The 26,948-nt window shown below is 41.2% G+C and overlaps 1 protein-coding gene across 1 annotated transcript; it reads right to left on the bottom strand.

The window, feature by feature from the left end:
* On the bottom strand, positions 1-26,948 carry si:ch211-261a10.5 (potassium channel subfamily K member 13). Its single transcript, XM_051958303.1, has 3 exons — positions 26,606-26,948; positions 10,562-11,227; positions 1-8 (listed from the first exon to the last, which is right to left on the bottom strand). Exons 1-3 carry the CDS (start codon positions 26,946-26,948, stop codon positions 1-3), a joined length of 1,017 nt encoding a protein of 338 aa, XP_051814263.1.

The raw sequence follows: 26,948 nt of genomic DNA, 5'->3' as shown, positions 1-26,948 counted from the left end.
TTAACTTACTGGACACGGAACACAGAACTGTTTAGAGAGCAATCCAAGAGACCTACAAAATGAAAAACTAGTCCTGATGGTGGAGAACTGTTTCTTGGGGTTGCTACACAGATTTATCCTATTTCGCGCAATATTTTTCAGTTTAAATTCTAATGCAGCTGCTATGGATATTTTAACGAGAGTTCAGTGTGATGAGGATGAAGAACTGTAATGCAGACTTTGTTCAAGAAACTCAGCACTGATGAAATGCTGCCTGTTAACTGTGCACTAAAAGGCTTTTTATCAGCATTTATGTAGACATATGTATACGCAGCAAGGTTGTTTTTTTGGTTGCATGGTTTATATTACCTACCAACATGTGTAATTCTGATGAGCATCTATTTGCTAATGAGCAGGCTTCTAAGAATTGTACTTTGAAGTTAAGGAAAGTTCACGAACCTGATGCAATGTTTGGAGGATTTTCAACAAAATCCCCTGTCAATGTGCATGAGTCCACCAACAATCTATTACCCACGTCAGACTCACAGTTAACATTTGAATGTTTCTTTTCTAATTACTGTTGATTTTCCAATCACTCCCTGGGGCAGTGTTCTTTTTCTTCATCAATCATTGCACTTTGGCATGGCATGTTGGTCCTGTAACACTTTCCTTTGATCTGGTGAACATTTTATGGGGACTTTCAAATTATTTCTGAAAAACCTGGAACAACAAACCAAATCCCACAGAAGAGCAGCGGTGGTGAGATTTTTTTTTATTTTTTTTAGAGAAACAGCAGAAAGAGATTTTCTGTGGAACTGGAGTTTTTAGACTCAAAGAAGGAAGAGATCACAACAGCCAATTTGGTTTCAAGACAGAGACACTTGAAACCAAACTGTCAAACTAAAATGTCAGTTGTGGCTGACTTGTTTGTCGTAGGCAGTGCTTGTGCATGTCTGGGTTTTCACCAGGCTCATCGGCTTCCTCCCGCAGTCCAAAAAGATGCTGAGGTTAGTTGGTGATTTTGAATTGTCCGTAGGTGTGAATGTGAGAGTGACTGGTTGTTTGTCTCTATGTGTAGCCCTTAGATAGACTGCTGAGGTGCACCCTGCCTTTTCTTTAAGTTGCCTGGGATAGACTCCAGCTAACCGCAACCCTAATGAGGATGGTGCATAGATGGATGGATGGATGAATGAGTTGGAGTGCACAGAGAACATGTTGGAGGCTCAGCTCTTCTACCCGGATCTACTGAAGGCCTCGGATAAGGCTAGCACAGTGCATTAGGGTGACATATCTACAAAGTAAATGCTGTGTAGTGGAGATCCTTCAGACACTGATGACAGACATGCAGACTTTAATTGGGCCCTCTGGCCTATGGTCTGTGGGAAATTCCTGATGTTTCTCAATGACAGCCTTAGCCTTAACATCTGCTGCCTCAGAGTTGCAAGAGAGCCATTGTCACATTGTTCCAGAAGAAAGAAGAGTCTGCAGTCTCCTGCACAATGTGACAGGAACCACTGTAGCGAACATGATGATGTTTTGAATGTCACTGTCTGCAGACCCTCATGATTTTAAATGCCTTTAATTCAATGTGGAACATTTTTTACTGTGCAAACGCTTAAATAATGAAGTGTTTTGTTGTGGTTTGGAAGGCTATCTCACTTCCTCTTGCCTAGAGACAGTTGGAAAACAGGCACAGGGCCAAGGGTGGCGTCCTCAGTTCAGACTAAATGTGAAAGGCTACATAGTTAACAGGAGCCCAGAAAAATGTAGAAACCCTCATGACTCACAAAACTGGATATGACAATGAAGGGAAAAAGAGGCAGACAGAGGAGAAGGTGTGAATGAGGAGTACCAGCAGTCATCTAAATTCAAATGGGAGCTGGTTCTAGCAGCATAATAATTAAATGCTATTTCCATTGTCACATCTAAACTCTTGGCACCACTAAATGACTAGTAATTGCAGATCTGAGAGACTTACAAGGCCATTCAGCCTGTGACTAACTCAGACCATTACAAGACTTGTGAACAATGATTAAATCAAACTGATAAACCAGATAATCCACATTGAGATTGGGCAATATTGCTCCAATTCAGGATGTTTTGGACGTCTCTTGTTAATTTGGGTTGAACCTTGATCTGATTTCCAAAGAACGAGAAAAGGCTTTAGACTTTATTGAACACAAATTCTCTGCGTGTTTGGGTTCAGCTGAGATCTTGTTGCCCAGATTCAAGGCCTATATAGAAACAGTGAGAGTGTACTAAAGATTGACAGTAGTTTGAGGGCTCATTCTAAATACTACCCCTCTCAGGGATGTTGGTTTATATGTCCCATTGGCCTGTGGGCTGCAAATACTCATGACACTGGTTCATGTCCCGCTCATGGGGACAGAGAGTAAATTGTGACTCAGACAACAAGCAGGTTTAGAATAGAATAGAATAGAATAGAATAGATCTTTATTGTCACTGTTACAGAGAACAATGAAAATCAGTTTGGTACTCTCCGAATAGCAGCATTGAAAATAGACTATATAAAACACACTAAAAATATATACAACCCTAATTATATACAACATAAGAGCAGTGTACTATACGGAAACGGTTTGTGGTTAGAGACCTGCTCTACATATGATTATTGCACATGAAATATAAATTGCCCTGATATAAATATTGCACTTGTGATATGTGATATTGCCATTCAGGAGGGAAGACATTTGACAGTTTGGAGATAAAAGCCGTTTTTGAGTCTGTTGGTTTTGACTCTAAGTGACCTGTAGCATCTACCTGAGGGGAGGGGGAAGAAAAGAGAGTGTCCTGGGTGTGAGAGGTCTCTGGTGATTCCCTTGGCCTTCCTCTGAAGTCTGCAGGTGTAAATGTCTCTGAGTGTGGTCCCAATCACCCGCTCTGCTGCTCCGACCACTTGCGAAGGTCCTTCCTGTCCTCTGCAGTGCAGCAGCTGAACCACACTGTACAGCAGTAGGTCAGGAGGCTCTCAGTGGTGGAGCGGTAGAAGTTTATGAGCAGCTTTTGAGGGAGATGAGCCTGACGCAGCTTCCTGAGGAAGTACAGTCTTTGTTGGGCCCTCCCCACCTGGTGTGAGGTGTGGGTGGACCGTGTGAAGTCCACAGAGATGTGGACCCCAAGGAACCTGAAGCTCTCTACTCCTCTCTACCTCCTCTCCATCAATGTAGAGGGCGGAGTGCTCAGTTTGCTTTGATCTTCTAAAGTCCAAGATCATCTCCTTGGTTTTTCCGGTGTTGAGGTTCAGGTTGTTGTGATGACACCATCGTCGCAGATGCTGGACCTCCTCCCTGTGCTGGGTTCAGCACAGGGCTTGGGGAGAGTCACAGAGGACAAAGCAAAAATCGAGGTTTTCAAAACTTCCAGCGTACCACATTGCATCATCATCCTTTCAACTGGAAAGTTCCCAGTTTGTTGCAAACACAATAATGAAGATGAAGAGGAGGCTGTGGGTGCATGAGACCTCTCTCACGAAAACTTACAAGTCCAGAGAGCAGATCCCAAATTCAGCTATAATGAACTAATGATGAACCATTGCAGGAATGTGACCTTGGCAAACCCTCATTGTGTGGCACACATCCCTGTAATAGGTTTTACAACACAGTGGTGTTGTTGTTGTACTCTGGGAACATGCCATTACTCATTGTGCCTGAATTTTTCCCACTGAGGAAACCACCTGTTGATTTTGGAGGAGTTCTGGATGTGTGCGTGTGTTTTAACTAGAAAACTGTTGCTCTGTCAGATAGTAACAACAAGGTTAAAATGTCATAGAGGTCTTTCCTTGGTTTGGTTTCTGAGGTGAAGCCTCAATGAAGTGCCCTTTACAAACCACCAGTAAACAGAAAATTTTCTTTGGTATCCTGCCGGTAAGTGGTTTGGTTCATACATTATTCTGAATACGCGTGAGTGCTAGCCTTTCTGTCCTCACAGAGAAACATTTTTGCCATCTTCTAGACTGTGTGACTCCTCAGTTCCTGTCTTTACAGAGGCTCTTCAGTGGGTTTGGCTGAGATTTTTCCAAACACAGCTTTATCTTAGATTGCAAATGCTCAAACAAGCAGGCAGAAAAAAGTTATTTCTGCTGGGCCAACCAAGATGACCACCTACATACACTGAGACAGAAGTGCTCACTAAAATCTTCATTTTGTCAATGTTTTACTTGCATAGACACAAACATTTACATCGTGTTTTTTTCATTAAGCATGTGACTGGTGTGCTTGAGCTTTGCATTCCATGAGGGCTTCATGTTGATGTAAGGGTCATGTGGAATGTCTAGACATACCTCAGTCTTCAGACGTTTACATTCTAAAGTTTTGTTATCTCAGTAGTCCATGTTGTCACTTCCCTGTCCGTTTTCGGTACACACATTAATTACACTCCTCCATACTGGGAGAAAGAATTCTAATTGATTACACTTTCTGAGGTCTTTGGAACGTTTTTTCCACCAGTGGTTGTTTTTCAGAGTTTATGTCATCATGGAAGACAACTGAAAGCCATGCTCAACCTATTATCAGGCCTTATATGGCCTTTTCTGAAACTGCTCAGAGTGGCGTTTTGTTCAAATTTTATAGAACCCTGAAAACTAATCCATTTTTGCCATGATTATTTATTTGAGTAGTGCAATCAGCTTTTCAGTTATGTCAGATGAACTAATTTAATTTAAGCTGCAAACACACGATAATTGTTCTCGCCATTTTTAAACTAGAACAACTTTGAAAAACTAAGCAAATGCAGAAACATTTTGAGTAATCTTAACAAGTGGACAAGGTAAGGTTTTAAAAATTATTTTAAAGCAAAATCAAATGATTTTACAGTGTGGAGATAATGCATGTCTCTTTACTCAACCCAAACAAAACACGAAAATATCTGATACGACTATTCCAATCTCTCTGGCAATGTTATTTTAAGGTGATCATTTCTCCTAAAACCCCCGTTGAGCGAAGGATCACAAGACAAATTATGTTTTCATATCATTAATGTGCTGCTCGATCAGAAACAAGATGTAAGTTTTGATATCTGGTGCGTGGGTATCTGTTGTAAATATAGACAGCGGTTATGACACACTTCAAAAACTCGTGTTTATAGACCATCTGTCAATCTATTAAATGAAACCAGAAGAAACCACAAACATTACACAACCACAAGGTTAAAATGGAAACAGGCCTTATTTTTGTGATGAAATTAGTTTTTACACATATACTCTCTCTCAGCTTCCCTGAATGTCTTAGTTTCTGAATAAACAAGATGATTAGAACCAGATTCAAAAACCACAGACTATGTTGCTTATCTCTTTGACATTTGTTGCCAGGGCCGGACTGGGAAAGAAATTCAGGCCGGGAGATTTCCAATCAGTCAGGCCACTTCTGCCACCGCAACGGTTGTGTCACGTGGGATAATGCACCAAATTTTTGTTTTTTTTCCTTCCAAAAATATGCCTTTTACAGTTATGTTATAGCAATTGCAACACTACTAAACAGACAGTAAGTCTATTAAACACAACCATAATAACAGCTCCATACAGTCCAGTACTTTTCTCTTCTGTAATCTCTTCACTACCCTCACCAATTTTTCCAATGTTTTCCTTTTCCTATTATTTATATAACATGTGGAATTAAAAAGATATATATATTATTTTGTCAGCAAATCATTTAGATGTCAGCTGGTCATAGCTAATACTATATGCAAACACCAATGTTCATTTTATAACTTAAAATTGTAAGTCAACTGCCTATCCTACCTGAAGAGGGGGTCTCAAACGTTTTCAGGCTTCCTGCAACCCACCTGACACCTGTGGAGCTTATCTGGGCCAGACATTTTTTATTATATTTTGGCCTTTGCAGTCTGATGATGCATTTGTGAGAAGAACCGACCGTTTGTAAACTTACTTGAAGTAAGGGTGCTCCATAATCTCCGCTCCTTCCACTCTCTGGCCTCACTCTCATATCACCGCTCTGCAGTTCGTTCTCGCTATGAAGGGGCGGGCCATAAAGCAACTAACCAATCATGGTACGTTTCTTCTAAAAAAAATGTCACTTTGACCAATCACTATCCTTCTGATTTTGAGCTCAGAGCACTTGCTTTGTGTGAGTGACAGGAGGGTGGGCGTGTACTCTGTAAGGCTTCGAGCGCTGCTGTCTCGCTGTCTCTGGCCTGTCTGCCAAAAAGCCGATCAACTTTTTTTCATTGGCCTGCCAGTCCGTGGCTGGCCTGTCCAGGCAGGCCAATAAGGAGGCAGGCCACCGGGAAAAGTCCCGCCTCTCCCGATTGCCAGTCCGGGCCTGTTTGTTGCTGTAAAACTGTGTATGAGGGATGATAGGTCTTTTGCACGTCTGTGTCCAATTTCTATTCTCTATACACTGCTTTATCCTCACTAGGGTCGCGGGGGGTGCTGGAGCCTATCCCACCTGACTGGGGCGAAGGCAATGGACACCCTGGACAGGTCGCCAGTCTGTCACAGGGCTACATATACAGACACACAATCATAAGATAAGATAGACTTTATTGATCTCACAAAGGAGAAATTCATTCACTCACATTCACACCTACAGGCAATTTAGAGTAACCAATTAACTTCAGCATGTTTTTGGACTGTGGGAGGAAGCCGGAGTACCCGGAGAAAACCCACACATGCTCAGGGAGAACATGCAAACTCCATGCAGAAACATCCCAGCCCAGGATTTGAACCAGGGATCTTCTTGCTGCTAGGCCAAAGTGCTAACCACTACTCTACTGTGCAGCCCCTGTACAGTTTCCCATTCTCTTAATCCGTTTGTGTCAGGATTCTGCATTTGTTGTTATTTTTTCCTGTTTTTTCCTTCTGTGTTCTGGCCTCTCTGTCTCCCTCTGTCTGTTGCTTTCTGCCTTCTCTGACCTTGGTCAGTGATTGTTGTCACCTGACACAATCATCTCAGATTCATCTCACCTGTTTCCCCTCTGTATTTAAGCCCGACCATTGTTCTCAGTGGTCGCTGGCTCATTTGGCTTGGACTCACCTTGTTCCCGTCTCCGGTCCCTCTGGATTATCTGCTCTCAGGACTACTCTGTTTTCCCCCTGTTTATGGATTGCAATTTGGACTCAATGATTTTCATTTGGCCTTCAGTTTGTTCTTGGGTTGTGAGTATATTCCTCTGTTCTGTAGTCTGCTGTTGTTTAGTTAAAGAAGCCATCTCAGTCTTGTTTTCAGTTAGTTGTTGTTTTATTTTAATAAACCTTTTTTCATAAAGTCAGGCCAACTGTCTATTGTGTCTGCATCTGGGTTCACCACACTCCCAGCCCTGAGAGTTTGCATCACCGTCTGAAATGAGTTAATCTAATGTTGAGTAACCACATGTTTGCAAAGATTTTTATAGTAACAACTGTTGGTGAAGACAGCCTCCATGATTAGTGTGCAGCGGCCTTAGTTTTGAGACACTTCCTGTACAGCAATTATCAACAAGGCAAGTTAACTTCTTCACTGCTGTGATGAAACACTTCATACCTTTCAGATTGCTACAAGGTGGCTAGAGACATGGGGGATAAAAATCTCTGAAAAGTTACATATGTGATACATTTTTAATTTTGTTTTGTATGTCATAAGAAATTGGTGTTACGGGGGAAACAGGAGAACCAAAGTGCAGACACACAGAACTGGTCAACAGATGAATGATGCAAGAGTTTTATTGACCAAGGTAACTGAACCAATACATAACAGAAGAACTGGACTGAGGAGTCAAAACTAACCAAACCACTCTAAACTCTACAAACACAAATACTAAAACTGAAGTCTTCAAAACTAAGCTAAGGAGGGGTACTCATGAAATGTGGGGAAACAGAAAACTGGCTGGGGTAGTCTATGAAATGACAGGGGACTGGAAAGGAACCGACTGCAGGGAACACAAACGGGGCTGGCGGAATCTAGGCAACAGAGTCCAAGTGGGGAAATCCAGGAGGAGGGGAAAACAGAGTCCATGCAGAAACTGGGTCTGTGAAGGCATATGGATTGACGCTCCAGCAAGGAGTGAACGCAAGCACAGAGCTTCAGTAGCTGGAGGTGAGGTGGAGAACAGGTGAGTTGAGTTCAGCTGATTACTGCAGCTGACACTCACTGCAGTAATCAGCAGGGAGAGAGAGACATGAGGGAGAGGTGACAGATCAAAACAGAAACAGTCCAGGAATCAAGGGAAAAGGAGGAAAAAGAGGAAGTAGGGGGGGAAAAGGGCAGGGCCTGAAGCAGGATCCTAACAGTTGGAGTTGTAAAATAACAGCTGTGACAACATTAACACACTTGCCATTCCTGTAAAATAAAACAAAATAAAAATAGCCTTGTTGCTTTTTGGAATTGTATTTGTTGAGCTAAATATTTGATTTCCCCAATCCCTCACTCAGGTGCGCCTTTCCTTTTAAAGATTTGTTAGATAGGCAAGTAGGGAGAAGGCCTGCAGCAAAGGGCCATGAGCGGAAATCAAACCCAGTCCACTGCATCAGGGACAGTAGCCCTGCTTATCAGTCACCCCCTCAACTAGGTGAGCTATCTGGGCACCCTCAGGTGAGCCGTTTAGAATAAACGGTCACATAGTCTGCAAGGTGTTTTGCATTGTAGATCTGCTTCTGCTGGCTCTAAAATGTTTAATCCATGAGCAAAGCACACCAAATGTTCTGCTGCTGGCTGCAGGAGGGAACACAGAAGTCTTCATGCACTCCCAGCATCTCATCCCAGCAGATCCAGTGGACTATTCCATTTCTGTTCACAATGTCTCCATAGCAACAGGAAAATCCTTAGTGGTAGCATGTTGTATGGCTAATGTGGCTAACATCACCATTAGCTTTGATCATATGTCCACAGGTCAGAGCTCTGTGGAAATTATAATGCTCAGGGATGTTTAGAGATGATGTAAACTTTAGGAACAATTTGAAACCAATTAGCAAGAACTGAGTGGGTTAGTGTGTTTTAATGTCCCCTGTTGAGTTTTAGTGTAACCTAAACTATTTCCATGTGTTTGCTTCTCTCCTATTGTCTGTGTGTCAGTAAAATACATTTGAATACAGTGCAATTACCAATAAAACTGTTCTCATAATTTTTTATTTTTGTTATCACAAAACAGAGCAAAGATTAAATACTTACTGAAACTCAGCTAATTAAGGCTACATGTAAGCAGACAGAGACTTAAGAGACATTTCCACTGATTTTATAATCACAACATTGTCTGACAATCTGGTAAAATGATAAGCAAAACAATCATCATGCAACACAAGATTGTATAACAAAATTACAGATGTAATCCCTTCAGGAAGAGAAATTATGTAACTAACAGAAAACCAAATAGTTAAAAAATATTTCCATGGGAATCTGGATAGTGAAGTTTGCAATCTCACGCTCAATGTAATAAAGTTATAGCGTGACAATGTTAGTCTTATTCTTTCAGCTGCTTGGCGACCTTGAAAGGTTTTGGTAGCATGTAAAGAACAAAGAGAAAATTGTCATTCAAACCGATAAGTCATCTTACTGCAAATCTTGTAAAGTCAAGAAGTACAATTTTGTAGCGCTGCATCTGTCTCTATTTTAGGATTATTTTAATATACAAAGATTATTAAAACAATAAAGTGGCTTTAAAATTGCAGCTCTTGAAACTCTTGTCCTCCTCAGAGACCCTCTCATGTCTTCGCACAGAGCTACACAAAACTGAGTACTGAATAACTGACTGGACAGTAGGTGTGTTTCAGTATGCGTGATCTGTTACCTGAATCACAACTTGCTCTGAGGCCGGTTAGGACTTCAGTTACCATTTTGATACATCTCAATAAGAAATTAACAAACGTTATGAAAATCCAGTTAAACCGGAAGTCACAGCACAGGCATTCATTCACGTTTGTGTTCGTTGCTGGTCAATCACCTGTTTTTGTTCCACTTGCCAGTTACAGACGCAGAGAGAGTCTTCTTCCTGAAAGTGTCGTGGACAGCCAGACTTTCTTAATTTGTTGAAAATGAGCACAATATGGGACCTTTAATTCAGAGACTTACACTTTCTGTTCCATAGCACTGCACTTGTTTTGGCTTTATGAAGCGGTAGAGCACAGGGTGGCTGTGTTTCTCTCAGCGGTATAATTTTTTTTTTTCACTAAAGCTAACTTTTGTGAATATCTTTTATTTCTTTCATCTCTTCAGCCTTAGTTTACTGTTATCAGTATGTTCCTGTAACATCCTGTCCATTTGCTATTAACAGTACTTGGAATGAAAAAAATTCTTGGATTTTGTTTTAAAAATAGGCTGCTGAAATAAATACAAGGCCAAGTATATCACATCTTGCAGGTTAGCTGCTGAAATAAACATTCCAGCAGTGTATAGAGAGAACTCCAGATAACTTTATCAGTTGACATTTTTTTTGGAGATATGTTAATTTGGTCACGTAGGCGGTGGTTTAGCACAGATTACATTCCTTTCAGATGAACAGCTATCCTGCTTTTGCTCTTGTGAAACTCCTTTGTCTTTGTTAATGTGATATGCAGTTTCCACTGTATCTTTATTGCAAAGGCATTTACCAAGAGCACTAGGAGCACAGGAGCACCATAGCATGATGTGGCCTGTACTGGAAACTGTTTGCATTTGTGGCCCATGCACAGTGTCATCTTTACCATAATTTACAGGTGACTCAGAATCAGAGAAACATAGCTGGAACAATGGTCTGAATTGCAGCCTATTGTGTCGGATGCCATCATACATCCAGTCCAGTGTCCTCAAGATCCAGTTCAATCCCTGTTTGATGATCACAGAGATGGCGTTAAATAGGGAGTATGTGCAGCACACTCCTAATAACATCAGAAGACAGTTGGCAACCTGGTACCCCCGGGTGTCCTCGTGGTGCTCTCTCTGACCACTGACAAAGTCCCCAAAGCCCACTGTACTGAATGCTACAAAGCAGAAATAGAGGGACTCCAAGTAAGTCCACCCCTCTATGGCTGAATACAGAGAAGCAGCGCCACATGCAACGAGCAGAACAGCGAGAAAAAGGATGAATGTGACTTGATAAACGGATGGTTTCCATTCTTCATTTTTGTTACCTTCGCTGGTTTTGTTCTCCAGTCCACTTGGTTTGCTTGTCCTTGTGTGGCACCAGAACATCAGGAAGTTCAGTAACGTTGTGACTCTCTCCAGGAAGAGATTGAAGAAGAGGATTGTAGCTGAGCAGCCCAGCAACGCATAGAAAACAAGCAGCACTTTTCCTGTTGCGGTGGATGGTGCGGTCACTCCAAATCCTATGAGAAACACATCAGGCGTTAGGTCGCATCTGTTGGTGCAGACATTACTGTCAGCACGGAGGATTTTCTTGCTACTGTGAAATTAGTTTTAGTGTCTACAGTATATTATTTTTATACATTTTTAGGTAAGTGGCAAATTTAGCAATTGATGCAACTAAATTCAATTATAAGTTCTAAAATGAGAAGAAATGGAAAACCATTAAATATGACACATGCTACTGTGTTGTTACTGCAATCCACCATAGTCTAGACCTGTCTTGTCTAAAAATGATAAAGTATATATATATACATATATACAGACAACCAGTCACACTCGCATTCACACCTATGGGCAATTCAGAATAATCAATTCACCTCAGCATGTTTTTGGACTGTGGGAGGAAGCCGGAGTACCCGAAGAAAACCCATGCATGCACAGGGAGAACATGCAAACTCCATGCAAAAGAATCCTGGGAAGGCCAGGAAGCAAACCAGGGTTCTTCTAGCAGCAAGGCAAAAGTGCTAACCACCGCTCCACTGTGCAGGCCACTGAGATATTCATATTAGCTTATTTTCCTGCATATTTACTTCTGTATTTTCGGTTCCGTAACACTGCACATGATTTAGTCTGTGTGCCAGACAAACTAAGCCTAAGAAATCAGTGAAGCTTGTTTGTTTTTAATTCTCTCACTGCTTCCTCCAAATATTCCTGAACTATCGACCTTAGTGTCAGCGGCCCACTCCATGAACAATGTACCTCCGCTCTGTAATGGAAGTCATCTTACCCCATATCCTTCCCCTGTGTTTGATGTTGAACGGATAAGTACTCTTCAGGGAAACAGTAAACTATTAATACAGTATTTCATAACCTTTCTCCTTTATCTGCCATCTAAATAATATTCGAAAGAAAGCAATTTTTTTTACATCTAACATATATTTGATATATTTTGTTATGAATGCTGTCTCCTTTTCTTGCAACAAATAATCTATTGTTCCCACTTCAGCTCACTTCTTCCATATTAATCATTAGACGGTGTTGCTAATTTTGTGAAATGGATGTCTTCCTTTCCTGCTTCATGCGTGCGTGCATGTCCCATTCTCTGTGATTTTCCTGTAGTTTCGCCCACTCTATCCTCTGTGAAACATTTAAAGTTCTCAGGAAGGGAACTGAAATAGAGACTTCCAAATGTTTTTATGATCAGCCTATTTGTTCCTATAAGGTCAGACTGACGCCATAGCACGTGTTGTCAGTTGACTGTATTCATCATTTATGTACTCAGATTATGCAGGCCACACACTTACCTGTACCTGCTCCCACATTCATAAGTAAGTAATAAGTACATTGCAATAAATATCAGAAATTAGTCGATTATTTCCACTGTCACTCTAATAGTGATAGAACACTGCCATGCAGCCAAAAACACATTTGTAGTTATAATGACAACTTCAAACTGTGGATATTTGGTTGCTTCAATAACTTTATTTCTGAATAAAGTACCTCATTTACTGATCAATGGTTTTCTCTAAGAATCATAGTGTCCAGTAGATGTATCATGCTGTCTTTTTCTCTAAGTCCTATGGAGGATAAATAGTAAACTGTAAATTCTTGGAGATCAGCATGTTAGCAGAGCAGCACTACACAGAAGTTGTTCTGCACGGAAAGTGTAGTCAGATGGTTTGGAAAGGCAGAGTAATTGGTGCTTCTAAATTGTCCATAGGTGTGAATGTGAGTGTGCTTGTTTGTCTCTCTGTGTAGCCCTGTGACAGATGGTGACCTGTCCATGGTGTCCCCTGCCTTCACCCTAAGTCAGCTAGGACAGACTCCAGCCACCTGCGGCCCTGCAGAGGATTATTAAGTGGTGTATAGATAATGAATTAATGTTTTTATGAAATTTGACTTGTTTTTCCCTTTATCTATACATTAGTATATCTATATATACAGTAGATCTGTCTATCTGTGTATCTGTAACATGAAGTGCGTGAGGGATGCTGTGTGTTTTGTTTTATTGAATTTTTATTCCTTTCATCTGTCAAGAATTTTATGTTGCATTTCCTTTGTATGAAAGCGTTTTGTAATGGGAGAATAGTGTTACACACATATTTGGACAGCTGTTCTGCTATTCTTCAGAAACATTTTGCTTTAGCTGCTCTTTGTTTGAGACGCTGTGTTGCTCGGCTTTTACTCCAAAAGTGTTCCACTGGATAAAAGTCAGGCGACACACATGATTATGTCACAGTTTAGCTTTGTTCTCTTTTAGAAACTATTTTGTGATTTTGGTCAGCATGTTTTGAATCATTATCATGCCGGAACATTCTTCTTTTGCCAAAACCTACACTGGACTCAGCTCAGGTCAAAAGCTACTGTCGTCGTTTCTCTCTCTGGTGTCCATGATGTGCAGGTGAAGGAGAAAATGTCCATGACACTGACTTTCTTTAAAAGTATTTTATTAAAGGAAAGAGCAGCATCAGTACAGACAGGACCTGCCTGGAAGGAGCCGGCCAATTGAATCCTCCTTGCTTGACAATAGCCAGCGATCACTTTTATAGGTTTTCAACATATAGGAGGGGTTAAAACAAATGGTTCTTTATTGCCTACCATATGGGGAAAGCAGAGAGCATCCCCTAACAACTCCCCCTTGTCTACAACAGCTGAAGAATCCCTAAATCAGTGTTTTGGACAGAAGAACCCTCATAAAAACACCTCCAGCAGGGCTCTGTAAACAGGAGAACACTTTCCCATGGCATGGGTAGAATATAATGCAGGTTCCATCTGTGGTCAGAGACACCAGAGCAAACACTACATATAACAAGCAACTCATATCAAATACTAGAACAAACAAAACAGATTCTATACTACTAACTTAATAAGTAATACATGTAACAGATCAGATACCACACTACAGACCAGTTTCATTCTTGCCCTTCCTGTCTAAAATATGTGAACGAACTGTGTCAGGCCTGCAGCAGCGAGTTCTGGATAGGGCATCCTTCTCCCTCACTTTGTTTACTTTTTAGGTATGCCTGGTTTGGAAGCTGTTGCGGCAGGTATTCCTGATTCCTGATCAGCAATCAGCAGGAGCAATCAGCATTCATCTCCACAGCAATATAACCAGATGCCTCTCATCACTTGACACTGGATCGTTGAATGAACTTGTCAGTACACTACTCATTCCCTTCAGCCAAACTGCTTGTTAACCCTTTAGAAACTCTGTTCTCCATCTCTCATAGTCGGATTGCCACCTGTTCGAACACATTCCGTTCTGCACCACCTGAACCGACCTGGTTTCCTGGATTCGCCACTCACCACTTCCATATCTAGTTGCCCTCTTCCCAGACTGTCTCTCGGCTCACCTACCTCTCCCACTGGCACACATGTCACTGAAACTTCCAAACGCCAGCAACAAAACCCCAGCCTCCGTCAATGCTCCCTCACAAACTTTCCCCGCTGCCTGCAGCATTCCCCAGACTCAGCCGGGTGCCTGGTCCGAGCAAGTTCTGACTAGCTTTTGTTCTGAATAGCTTGCACTTCTGTTTATTAGTAGAATATTTTGTGTAAGCCTCGCTATCTTTTAAACGTTCAGTTTGGTTGTTTATTCTCAGGCGGACTGCTGGCATTCCTTGTGTGGTGCATTGTCGCTTCTTTCATAGATGCGTTTGTCAACCTAACTTAGATTGATTCAGTGATTACTGTAGTTTCTGGCTGGCCTTCATTATATTAGTGAAGCCATTCCTTGATTATCTAATTGTGCATGTCAGCCAGAATTCTGTTCTTCCTACCGTTCTTCTCGAGCTCCTAAAGTATTCTGTTGTTTCATATTGAGGATAGGCACCATTAGTATGTGTCAGACCTGTTTTTGTATTTACACAGTGGGCAAAATTGTTGGTACCCCTCAGTTAAAGAAGGAAAAACCCACAATTCTCACTGAAATCACTTGAAACTCACAAAAGTAACAATAAATAAAAATTTATTGAAAATTAAATAATCAAAAACAGCCATTACTTTTGAATTGATGATTAACATAATTATTTTAAAAAACAAACTAATGAAACAGGGCTGGACAAAAATGATGGTACCCATAACTTAATATTTTGTTGCACAACCTTCTGAGGCAATCACTGCAATTAAACGATTTCTGTATTTGTCAATGAGCGTTCTGCAGCTGTCAACAGGTATTTTGGCCCACTCCTCATGAGCAAACAGCTCCAGTTGTCTCAGGTTTGATGGGTGTCTTCTCCAAATGGCATGTTTCAGCTCCTTCCACATATGTTCAATGGGATTCAGATCTGGGCTCATAGAAGGCCACTTTAGAATAGTCCAACGCTTTTCTCTCAGCCATTCTTGGGTGTTTTTGGCTGTGTGTTTTGGATGGTTGTCCTGTTGGAAGACCCATGACCTGCGACTGAGACCAAGCTTTCTGACACTAGGCAGCACATTTCTCTCCAGAATGCCTTGATAGTCTTCAGATTTCATCGTACCTTGCACACTTTCAAGACACCCTGTGCCAGATGCAGCAAAGCAGCCCCAAAACATTACTGAGCCTCCTCCATGTTTCACCGTAGGGACAGTGTTCTTTTCTTCGTATGCTTGGTTTTTGAGTCTATGAACATAGAGTTGATGTGCCTTACCAAAAAGCTCCAGTTTGGTCTCATCTGTCCAAAGGACATTCTCCCAGAAGCTTTGTGGCTTGTCAACATGCATTTTTGCAAATTCCAGTCTCGCTTTTTTATGAGTTTTTTTCAGCAGTGGTGTCCTCCTTGGTCATCTCCCATGAAGTCCACTTTGGCTCAAACAACGACGAATGGTGCGATCTGACACTGATGTACCTTGGCCTTGGAGTTCACCTTTAATTTCTTTGGAGGTTGCTCTGGGCTCTTTGGATACAATTCCAACGATCCGTCTCTTCAATTTGTCATCAATTTTCCTCTTGCGGCCACGTCCAGGGAGGTTGGCTACTGTCCCGTGGGTCTTGAACTTCTGAATAATATGAGCCACTGTTGTCACAGGAACTTCAAGCTGTTTAGAGATGGTCTTATAGCCTTTACCTTTAAGATGTTTGTCTATAATTTTTTTTCGGATGTCCTGGGACAATTCTCTCCTTCGCTTTCTGTTGTCCATGTTCAGTGTGGTACACACCTTTTCACCAAACAGCAGGGTGACTACTTGTCTCCCTTTAAATAGGCAGACTGACTGATTATGAGTTTGGAAACACCTGTGATGTCAATTAAATGACACACCTGAGTTAATCATGTCACTCTGGTCAAATAGTTTTCAATCTTTTATAGAGGCACCATCATTTTTGTCCAGGCCTGTTTCATTAGTTTGTTTTTTTAAATAATTATGTTAATCAACAATTCAAAAGTAATGGCTGTTTTTGATTATTTAATTTTCAATAAATTTTTATTTATTGTTACTTTTGTGAGTTTCAAGTGATTTCAGTGAGAATTGTGGGTTTTTCCTTCTTTAACTGAGGGGTACCAACAATTTTGTCCACGTGTGTAGTTTTGCGTCCCTGCCAAGGTGGTACCTGCAGTGGGTTCATTTCTTGCTTTGTTGGTTTCCCCTATTTAGACCTCCCGCCTCTAGAGCCTACTACCCTCTTCGTTCTGGTCGTTTCCTTTCAGTAGTAGATTCCCATTCTGTACTGTAAGCACATTTTCTGTAAATAAACTGTTTAATCTGTACCATTTGTTCTCCTCTTTCCTCCGCCTGAGTCTCATAGAAAACCTAACAAACTGTCTGCAACCAAGTCTCTGCTCTCCTCCCTAAAAACATGCATGACTCGAATCAGTCTGGTTTTAAATATGCTCACTCTACTGAGACTGCTCTCACATATGCAACACAATCACTGCATTCTGCTGGAGCTGTTGGACAGTCTTCCATCCAGCTTGAATCAACCCAACTCAAACCCACAAAGTCTGAAAGAAACTTGGGTGTCATGATGGAAAGCCAGCGAACCTTCAGTTCTTATGTAGACTCTGTTGCTCAGACGCGTCGATGTTGCCCTGTACAACATCAGGAAGATCAAATTCTTCCTGTCTGACCATGCAACACGAGTCCTGCTATCACACATTGACTACTGCATCTCGTCATTGGCAGGCCTCCCTTTGTAAAAACCTCTGCAGACCATCCAGAATGCTGCAGCACGTTTGGTTTTCAACCAGCCAAAAACAGCACGTCACCCTGCTGTTCAGATTGCTTAAGTGTCTTCCAGTTGCTATTTGCATAAAATTCAAAGTCTTGCTTACAAAACTACAATGAAAACAGCTCCCTCCTTCTAAACTCTCTCATTCAGGTCTCCTGCTCACTACCCTCAGCCAACAAAAGGCGCCTGGTACAACCACCACAGCAGGGCCCAAGGTCAATAGCCTATGCATTTATCATAGTTGTCCCATCCACATTCATGCCTAACATGCTGGATCTCATCTGAACCAAACTAATTTAAACTTTTAGGTGACTTTAAGAAAAGCATTTAAGCAAAGCATAGTATTTTAGACTCTCTAAGCTGCCCCAGAAACTCTGATTTCCACTGATACCCCCATAACAAGTCTGAAGCACCTGCCCATTGATTTATGTGGCATTAGTGCTGATGGACAGCCACTGGAACTCTGATCAGTGACACTATGGCTTGTTATTAACCATGCTATTGCAGACACAACTGTTTCAATTGATTTCTAGTTTGTGATTAGTCTGCTTATATTATTTTCCTTCCTTGTGAATCCTCATAATCAGAATTTTCATCATTAAGTTTTTTTCCATGTGGAGCCATGCTGCAGGCACGCAGATAGAAACCGTAGGTTCAAAACTGAGAAAGTTCTAATGTTCACAGGTCATTTTATGAGCACGTGACACAAGTGTGCTAAATTTTGCTCCAGTGATGAAATGATTGTGTGCCAGTGATTATAAGTGTATTTACTTCCGTTTCACTGTGTTTCTATGTTAGGGCCTGTATTTTCAATGAAATCTTTTTTGCACTATTCATTTTTTGTTGTTGATAAGAGCCAATACTCTACTTCTCATTGTAGATATGATGCACTTATGGAAAGGTGATACAATTTTAAATCAGTTGACATTTAAGTGGTATTGTGCAGAGGCGTACTCACTTCCATGGTATACTGTAAATTATTAGTACGAAACAAAAAAGCTAATATTTGATAGACCTAAAGCAAATTTGTGCCTGGTCATTTGTCATAATACATTTTATTCAATCCAGTCACTATCTATACATCATTTAATCTTCTATAGGGCTGGGGTGTATCCCAGCTGACTGCAGGGGACACCTGGACAGGCTGCCGGTCTATTGCATACAGACAGACTAACAAGCACACTCACATTCACACCTATACCGACAAAGCAGAATCACTAATTGTCCTCAGCATGTTTTTGGACTGTGAGAGGAAGCCAAAGAACCCGGTGAGAACCTATGCAGGCGCAGGCAGAAGATGCAAACCAGGCATCTTCTAGCTGTGAGTAGGGCTGGACCCGAATATCCCGAATATCCGAATATTTGTTTGCTACGGCACTATCCGGATATTAATTTGGTATCCGAATATTCGCCACCCCACCCCACCCCCCACCCCCGCCGCCGTCGGACGTCACCGGGTGGAAAGAATAAGCATCATTACTGTCTTCCCTCCGCCTTCTGCCCACATCGGCTCATCTCGTCCTGTGACTACATAAACATATACACATATGTCTATAACATATACACATATGTCGATGTGATCACCCCCTCCTCCCCGCAGATGAAAATATTCGGAGCTCGTCTCTTCCCTGTGCCTTCGGCCAATTTCGGCTCATTCCGCCGTGTTCTTCGGCTCATTTCGACTCCTCCATTCGTGTTTGTAAACACCACCCGAATGGCCGAGACGGGTATGGCTGCAGCCTGGAGCCTCCTGCGTGATGGCGCTCGTCTCATGGCGCTTGTCTCATGGCGCTTGTCTCATGGTGTGGGCGTGTACAACAGCAAGTGTACACGGTCAAAAATCTAAAGCTGTGCGTTCAGTCAGCGATGGTAAATTCCCAGAGAGGCCGATTTTTATATCCATTTAATACATAAGACGTTTGACGTCTGAATGAAACGTTAACGTTTCATTTGAATTGTAAGGTGTCCGTGGGCTAACACGTAGCTACGTCTTTATTTGAGGAAACGTTCCTTGCCTCTTTTTTCTCTTTAAAGCTAATACCTAATGTTAGCTACCTGAAGCAGTGTTTGTCGAACTCTTTTACTGATAAATGAAAGTGTTTCAGTAAAGTGTCCCTCATGATAAGATGTTCAAAGAAAGAATTCACTTATTTACTTATTTATTTTAAATTATCATTTGTCCACCTATAAATGTCAACTCAACTTTTTTCAAGATGAAATCATCTGCTTAATTGGCATGATTTATTTATTATTGTTCAGTAAGTCACCATTATGAAATGTATATAGTATGTCTAGATGTTTTACAGATTTTGTTGTTATGTTCAGGGCAAAATGCGGCAAGAATAATATACAGAATACCTTTGTTTTGCATTCAGATGGCAATGATCATTGAAGGAAAATCATTTTTCAACATGAATATGCAAGAACTGTTGTAAAGGCAATTGTGTTTCAGTGTGTAGCGTTAAACTGGAATAAATCAGAACATAATTCTCAGTTTAAGAGAGTGTAGGACAAGAAAATTATTAATTACAATTAATTTTTATTACTATTTTTGTATATTTTTCCCCTCCCAACTCTTTTTGAATGTCATGAAACATATGATTTTTGATTTGAATGTGGACTGTGTGTTTTCTTGAGTGTAATAAATAATAATATAAATTAATATGACAGGCAAATTTATATTGTATCCCCATTTGACAATAAAAACAATAATAATAAAACCTAAAACAATTTTTGACAACAGACTACTGTTTGTTTTTCCTATATTATTCCTTCAGATCAAATGACTGTGTCTTCCACCGGAAATCATAACACCATGCTCATGAGTATGCTTTTGTTTTATTGCTATAACCACAGGTTATGTTGGACGTGGGAGGTTGGGAGAGCTGCGGGGTGTTTATTCTGAGGATCCCCACCCTGGATTTTGCAGCCAGTTCTGCCAGCTTCAGTCTTAGTGTTTGCTTGTGTGTACACGCATGTGTATCTCTGAATAAAGATGCAGAGATAAAGGTCATGATATGTGGCACATTGATTTCACACATCACATACAACAACGTAACGGACGTTACGGGGCGGAACGAATATCCGGATATTTGTCTTTAATAGGGCCCGAATATTCGGAGGCCAGAAACCACTATTCGGGCCAGCCCTAGCTGTGAGGCGACAATATATATTTTATTCAGTTACATTGAATTACACATGTCACTTTTTTTTATGATACTGGCACATTGTTATTTTTGAAGATTATCTTAATTCTTCATTGGAAGTGAAAGTATCAGACAAGGATATCCCCACTTGGTTTCTCAATGTGGTTTTGAACAATATGCTGAAAGGAAGGAAGGAAGGAACAGTAGGCGTCTTAATGATTGAATGAATGGTAGCCATAAAAACCATCATGAGTCATGTGAATTGTGAAATGTCTCGGGAAACAAAAATATCAGAGAGTTGAGTTCCGCTTTTAAAATCCCAATTGCATCATTATGTCATAAAATGACTGATTGTGGTCGGTAAACAGAGAAACTATTAAAAGGAAACTGATCTGGGCTGAGTGCTGCCTGTTCCCGAGTTTCCACAGTGACACAGAGTTTCTAAAGATAAAGGAGAGGACAGGAGGGCTGCTGTCAATTGATTCTCAGAGGAAAAAGCTGGTTTAACATTTATCTTGTTTGTTCACTATAGGTTCAGGTAAAATATTGACTCTCTAAATCTCATCAAATCAGTATGACTTTATATATCCATCTAGGTTCATTTTATTAGTTACCTTGTGTGTGACATGAATCTATGTGTGGCTTTAAAGCTCAGCTGAGTTTATCTTGTGAAAACTATTGTACTACTAATTTGATGCATCATGTTCAGCCGTAAAACCTGACAAAGTAATAACTCAAGTTAAACCCTCCGGTTATCTTCAAGCTTATTTAGGTCTTTTTCCTTGGAGTCAGTTTGATTTCAGGAATTTATACCTCCTGGACTTGAGCATAGTTAAAACTGTTGATGTCACGTATTTTCTGATGCTTTGTTGAGTGACAAAACAGCTCTCTAGATAAAACGTAACGTAATATTATGACCAGTCAACCGCAGAGAAAAATAAACAAAACCCGCTGCTTTTACCGGAAAAATTGTCGTTTCATGTCGTTTTAAGCCAAGTTTTTCTGGTCCATTGCCACTCAAGGGGATTTACTAGCGTACAGCTGCATATTCCAGGCACACCTTAATTATTCATCACATGCTGCCCATATTATGATACCGGAACTGTTTCCATTTCTTTGGTATGTTTTATCTGAAAGGCAATGGCCATGAAATGAAGCCAGGCGTTCATTCACACGTCTGGGTTTGATTAAGGAGACAGGGTAATCACTGAACAGTCTTGTCTCAAACACCCTGTAATGTTGTGGGTTTGCCTCATTTCACTGTTACATACTGCATATAACACAGAAGAAAACATGGACTGTCTTTACAGGCATGACAACCGGAAAAATCGCACTTTAGTGCCTCTTACCATTCTGCTTCACCTGCTGACTTGCACACTTCCACAAAAATAAGCAAACCAATGTAAGCTTGAAAGTGGGCCACATTCATGTCTTTTCAACTGCCTTCATGCATCGCCTCTAAGTCTCAAGTATTCAATTATCTGTATAATGAAGAAGTCACATGCAGATTTTATGAGTTGGACATGGATGACTGCACATGTAATGGACCTTGGAACCATTCTGATGACAGCAGCAGCACTAAGTCAATCCTGGTGCTCAAGTGGCGACAGAGAGCACAATAATTTTCTATTTTTGGTACGTACTTACCTATAGGAAGATCAACACTAATGGTTTCATTCTCATCAGTGGAGATTGCCTCGTAATCAGAGTTCTCCTTGACATTATCCTGTCTCAGATATATTCTCCCCTGTGTTCAGTCTACACCATAAAACACTGTAAATCCACAGTGAAGGCAGCAAAATTGTGACCTGCAAGTTTCAGGCTGTGTAACTCAAGTTACTTCTGCTTTGCGCATAAAATCAGTTTCTCCACTGATACACACCTGGACAAAATTGTTGGCACCCCTCAGTTAAAGAAGGAAAAACCCACAATTCTCACTGAAATCACTTGAAACTCACAAAAGTAACAATAAATAAAAATTTATTGAAAATTAAATAATCAAAATCAGCCATTACTTTTGAATTGTTGATTAACATAATTATTTAAAAAACAAACTAATGAAATAGGGCTGGACAAAAATGATGGTACCCATAACTTAATATTTTGTTGCACAACCTTTTGAGGCAATCACTGCAATTAAACGATTTCTGTATTTGTCAATGAGCGTTCTGCAGCTGTCAGCAGGTATTTTGGCCCACTCCTCATGAGCAAACAGCTCCAGTTGACTCAGGTTTGATGGGTGTCTTCTCCAAATGGCATGTTTCAGCTCCTTCCACATATGTTCAATGGGATTCAGATCTGGGCTCATAGAAGGCCACTTTAGAATAGTCCAACGCTTTTCTCTCAGCTATTCTTGGGTGTTTTTGGCTGTGTGTTTTGGATCGTTGTCCTGTTGGAAGACCCATGACCTGCGACTGAGACCAAGCTTTCTGACACTAGGCAGCACATTTCTCTCCAGAATGCCTTGATAGTCTTCAGATTTCATCGTACCTTGCACACTTTCAAGACACCCTGTGCCAGATGCAGCAAAGCAGCCCCAAAACATTACTGAGCCTCCTCCATGTTTCACCGTAGGGACAGTGTTCTTTTCTTCGTATGCTTGGTTTTTGAGTCTATGAACATAGAGTTGATGTGCCTTACCAAAAAGCTCCAGTTTGGTCTCATCTGTCCAAAGGACATTCTCCCAGAAGCTTTGTGGCTTGTCAACATGCATTTTTGCAAATTCCAGTCTGGCTTTTTTATGAGTTTTTTTCAGCAGTGGTGTCCTCCTTGGTCGTCTCCCATGAAGTCCACTTTGGCTCAAACAACGACGAACGGTGCGATCTGACACTGATGTACCTTGGCCTTGGAGTTCACCTTTAATTTCTTTGGAGGTTGCTCTGGGCTCTTTGGATACAATTCGAACGATCCGTCTCTTCAATTTGTCATCAATTTTCCTCTTGCGGCCACGTCCAGGGAGGTTGGCTACTGTCCCGTGGGTCTTGAACTTCTGAATAATATGAGCCACTGTTGTCACAGGAACTTCAAGCTGTTTAGAGATGGTCTTATAGCCTTTACCTTTAAGATGTTTGTCTATAATTTTTTTTCGGATGTCCTGGGACAATTCTCTCCTTCGCTTTCTGTTGTCCATGTTCAGTGTGGTACACACCTTTTCACCAAACAGCAGGGTGACTACTTGTCTCCCTTTAAATAGGCAGACTGACTGATTATGCGTTTGGAAACACCTGTGATGTCAATTAAATGACACACCTGAGTTAATCATGTCACTCTGGTCAAATAGTTTTCAATCTTTTATAGAGGTACCATCATTTTTGTCCAGGCCTGTTTCATTAGTTTGTTTTTTTTAAATAATTATGTTAATCAACAATTCAAAAGTAATGGCTGTTTTTGATTATTTAATTTTCAATAAATTTTTATTTATTGTTACTTTTGTGAGTTTCAAGTGATTTCAGTGAGAATTGTGGGTTTTTCCTTCTTTAACTGAGGGGTACCAACAATTTTGTCCACGTGTGTAAGTTGTTGGTGATGGCATCCTGTGTGTCTTCTTTTTTTTTTTTTAAATCCAACATAGCTATTAAATATTTTACTGTGAGGTGGTCTGCATTGGCCTGGAAACCTTTACTTAAAGGTGATTTCCAATTCAGAGCGAGCATAGCAATAAGAAAACTGCTGTACAAGCTTCAGCATGTCCGTACCTTCCCTGTGATAAGTGAATTGTCAATGTATTTCCCCGCAAATTAACCCCAAAGAATTCTATAATTCTATGATGTAATTTAGCAGACGCTTTTATCCAAAGCAACATCTGAAAGTAGATATAACACAAGAAAGGAGAAAAAACCTGGATAACTGCCATCAAACAAGTTCAAGTGGGATAGGATCTTGGTGCCTGCAGGCAGTGTGGGAGGTATAGGAGTAACTGATTTATCATATAATTTTTCCCAGTCTGTCAAGTGCGTAGGTGTTAAGTGAAGAGCTGGGTATTTAGTCTTTTCTTAAAGACTTAAAGACTCTGCAGATCAAACAGAGTTTGATAACTCGTTCCACCACCTGTGGAACCGCAGGAGAGTCTAGCTAAACACCTGCCTTGTTGTGGTGATTGTATTAGGTGCCTTTTGTTGGCTGAGCACAGTGAGCAGGATGGAGTGTAGACCTGAAAGGGAGAGTTCAAGCAGGAGGGAGCTGTTTTCATTGCAGTTTTGTAGACAAGTGTCAGAATTTTGAATTTTATGCTAGCAGCAACTGGAAGACAGTTAAGCGATCTGAACAGCAGCGTGAGATATGCTGGCTGAAAGGCAGAAGTGCTGCTGAAATCTGGATCATCTGCAGAGGTTTGACCCAGCATGCAGGGATGCCGCCAGTAAGGAGATGCAGTAGCTGATGCGTGATATTACAAGAGCCTGTAGCAGGAGCTGTGTTGCATGTTCAGATAGGAAGGGTCTGATCTTCCTGATGCTCTACAGGGAGAATCAACACGCCTGAGCAACAGAGGCCACATGAGCCTTGAAGGTTAGTTGGTCATCTGTCATAACACCCAAGCTTCTGTCAGACTTTGTGGGTTTGAGCTGGGTTAATTCAAGCTGGATGTTAATTTCATGTTGTATTGAGGAACTGGCTGGGATGACAATGAACACTATTTTGCATGAATAAAATTTATGCAGGACACTGGAAACATATCACCACATTCATTTCATGCTTATCCAGTTGTCCCCCCATGAAAGAAGTCATCATTTATTTAGAGATGCTAAACACTGCATGCCATCAAATAGGCACTGAAGGTGATAACAGGGTTAATAATAATATGTTCAATTTATATAGCGCCTTTCACAAACCCAAGGTCGCTTTACATAAACAAAGAGAACAACAACAAAACAAAAACAAAACTACAAAGAGGAGGAGGCAAAATGATTATTGAAAAGATGAGTTTTGAGCAGAGATTTGAAAGTAGAGAAGGAGTGACAATCACAGAGGGATTGGGGAGTGAGTTCCAGAGCTTCGGGGTAACAGCACTGAAAGACACCCAACCCCCCCAACCCCCCCACCCACCACCCACGGTGGAGAGTTTGGTTTAAGGGATGGAAAGGAGGTTGGAGCTGGAGGACCAGAGAGAGCGAGAGGGTGAGTAGGGGGTCAGAAGTTCATTGAGGTACGGAGGGGCCAGATTATGGAGAGCTTTGAAAGTGAGGAGAGTTTTGAATATGATGCGGGACTGAACGGGGAGCCAGTGAAGTTGACGAAGGATGGGAGTGATGTGAGAGGAGCGGTTGGTGTGAGTGAGAACATGAGCTGCTGAGTTCTGGATGTACTGAAGTTTCTGTAGGGATGATGCTGGAAGACCAAGGAGCAAGGAATTACAATAATCTATACGGGACATGATGAAGGAATGAACCAGAGTTTGTGCATCAGTGTCAGTGAGGAAAGGGCGCCGGCGAGCGATATTGCGGAGGTGAAAGAAGGAAGTCTTAGACAGCTGCTTTATGTGAGGTTGAAAACTGAGGGTGGAGTCGAAAAGTATGCCAAGGTTTTTAACAGTTGAAGTGGGTGTAAGAGGGACAGTGTCAATGGAGAAAGAGAAGTGGGAAAATTTATTTAGGGGTGACTTGGATCCAATAAGAATGATTTCTGTTTTATCAGAGTTAAGTTTGAGAAAGTTATGATGGAGCCAAGATTTGAGATGAGAGAAACAGAGAGTTTTTGATGGGGGAAGTCAGTGGGGGATTTGGAGCTGAGATACAGCTGGATATCGTCAGCATAACAGTGAAAATTGAGGCCATGTTTGCGGATGATGTGACCAATGGGAAGAATGTAAATGAGGAAAAGTAACGGACCAAGAACTGAACCCTGGGGAACACCACATGTGACCGGTAAGGTGGAGGATTTGTGAGGACCGAGGGTGACAAACTGTTTTCTATTGGTGAGATATGACGTTAACCACTGAAGAGCCAAATCAGGGTTAAATATGAAAGTAAAATAACCCTGAAATAAATATCAAATATCAAATATTGAAAGTGTATCCTGCTTGAGGATTTCCCGTTGTGCGTTTCTGGTTTGTAGAATTACAAACAGATCATTAAAATAGCATTCTAGGCAGATTTTTCCACTTGACTTACCAATGGTAGAGACTACAGTTCCCACAAAGTAGAAAGCACCTGGAAGATCCCATTGGGCTCTGCCTTTTTCTGTCTGGATACCTGCGGTTCTGGCCTCCTCAAAATGATGCAACAGAGATTTTAGGTCCTCACAACTCATGTTGTGCTCTTGACAAAAGCTCCTTAGCCTCCTTTCCCAGTGCTGGTGGGCCTTTAGCTCTGCTGGTCTCTCCAAAATAGAAAATACAGCAGCACCAGCTAGCATGTAAAAAGCAATGAGCACTCCGAGGAGATAGAAGCGAACCGTTTCCTTACTGGGGATCAGACATGAGCAGCAGGCCGAGGAATCTTTCTTCATTGCCAT

This window comes from Acanthochromis polyacanthus, chromosome 13 (genome assembly GCF_021347895.1).
Source record: "Acanthochromis polyacanthus isolate Apoly-LR-REF ecotype Palm Island chromosome 13, KAUST_Apoly_ChrSc, whole genome shotgun sequence".
NCBI classification, from domain to species: Eukaryota; Metazoa; Chordata; class Actinopteri; family Pomacentridae; genus Acanthochromis; species Acanthochromis polyacanthus.
Note: the sequence above shows the minus strand (reverse complement) of the source record. Positions and strands in the feature narration are given on the sequence as shown.

Excerpts from the sequence above, each read along its gene's own strand:
- si:ch211-261a10.5 (XM_051958303.1), bottom strand. The coding sequence starts at position 26,948 with ATGGCAATGAAGAAAGATTCCTCGGCCTGCTGCTCATGTCTGATCCCC. Across the intron at positions 11,228-26,605 it reads AACTGTAGTCTCTACCATTG|GATTTGGAGTGACCGCACCA; the intron begins GTAAGTCAAGTG and ends TGTTTCTCATAG.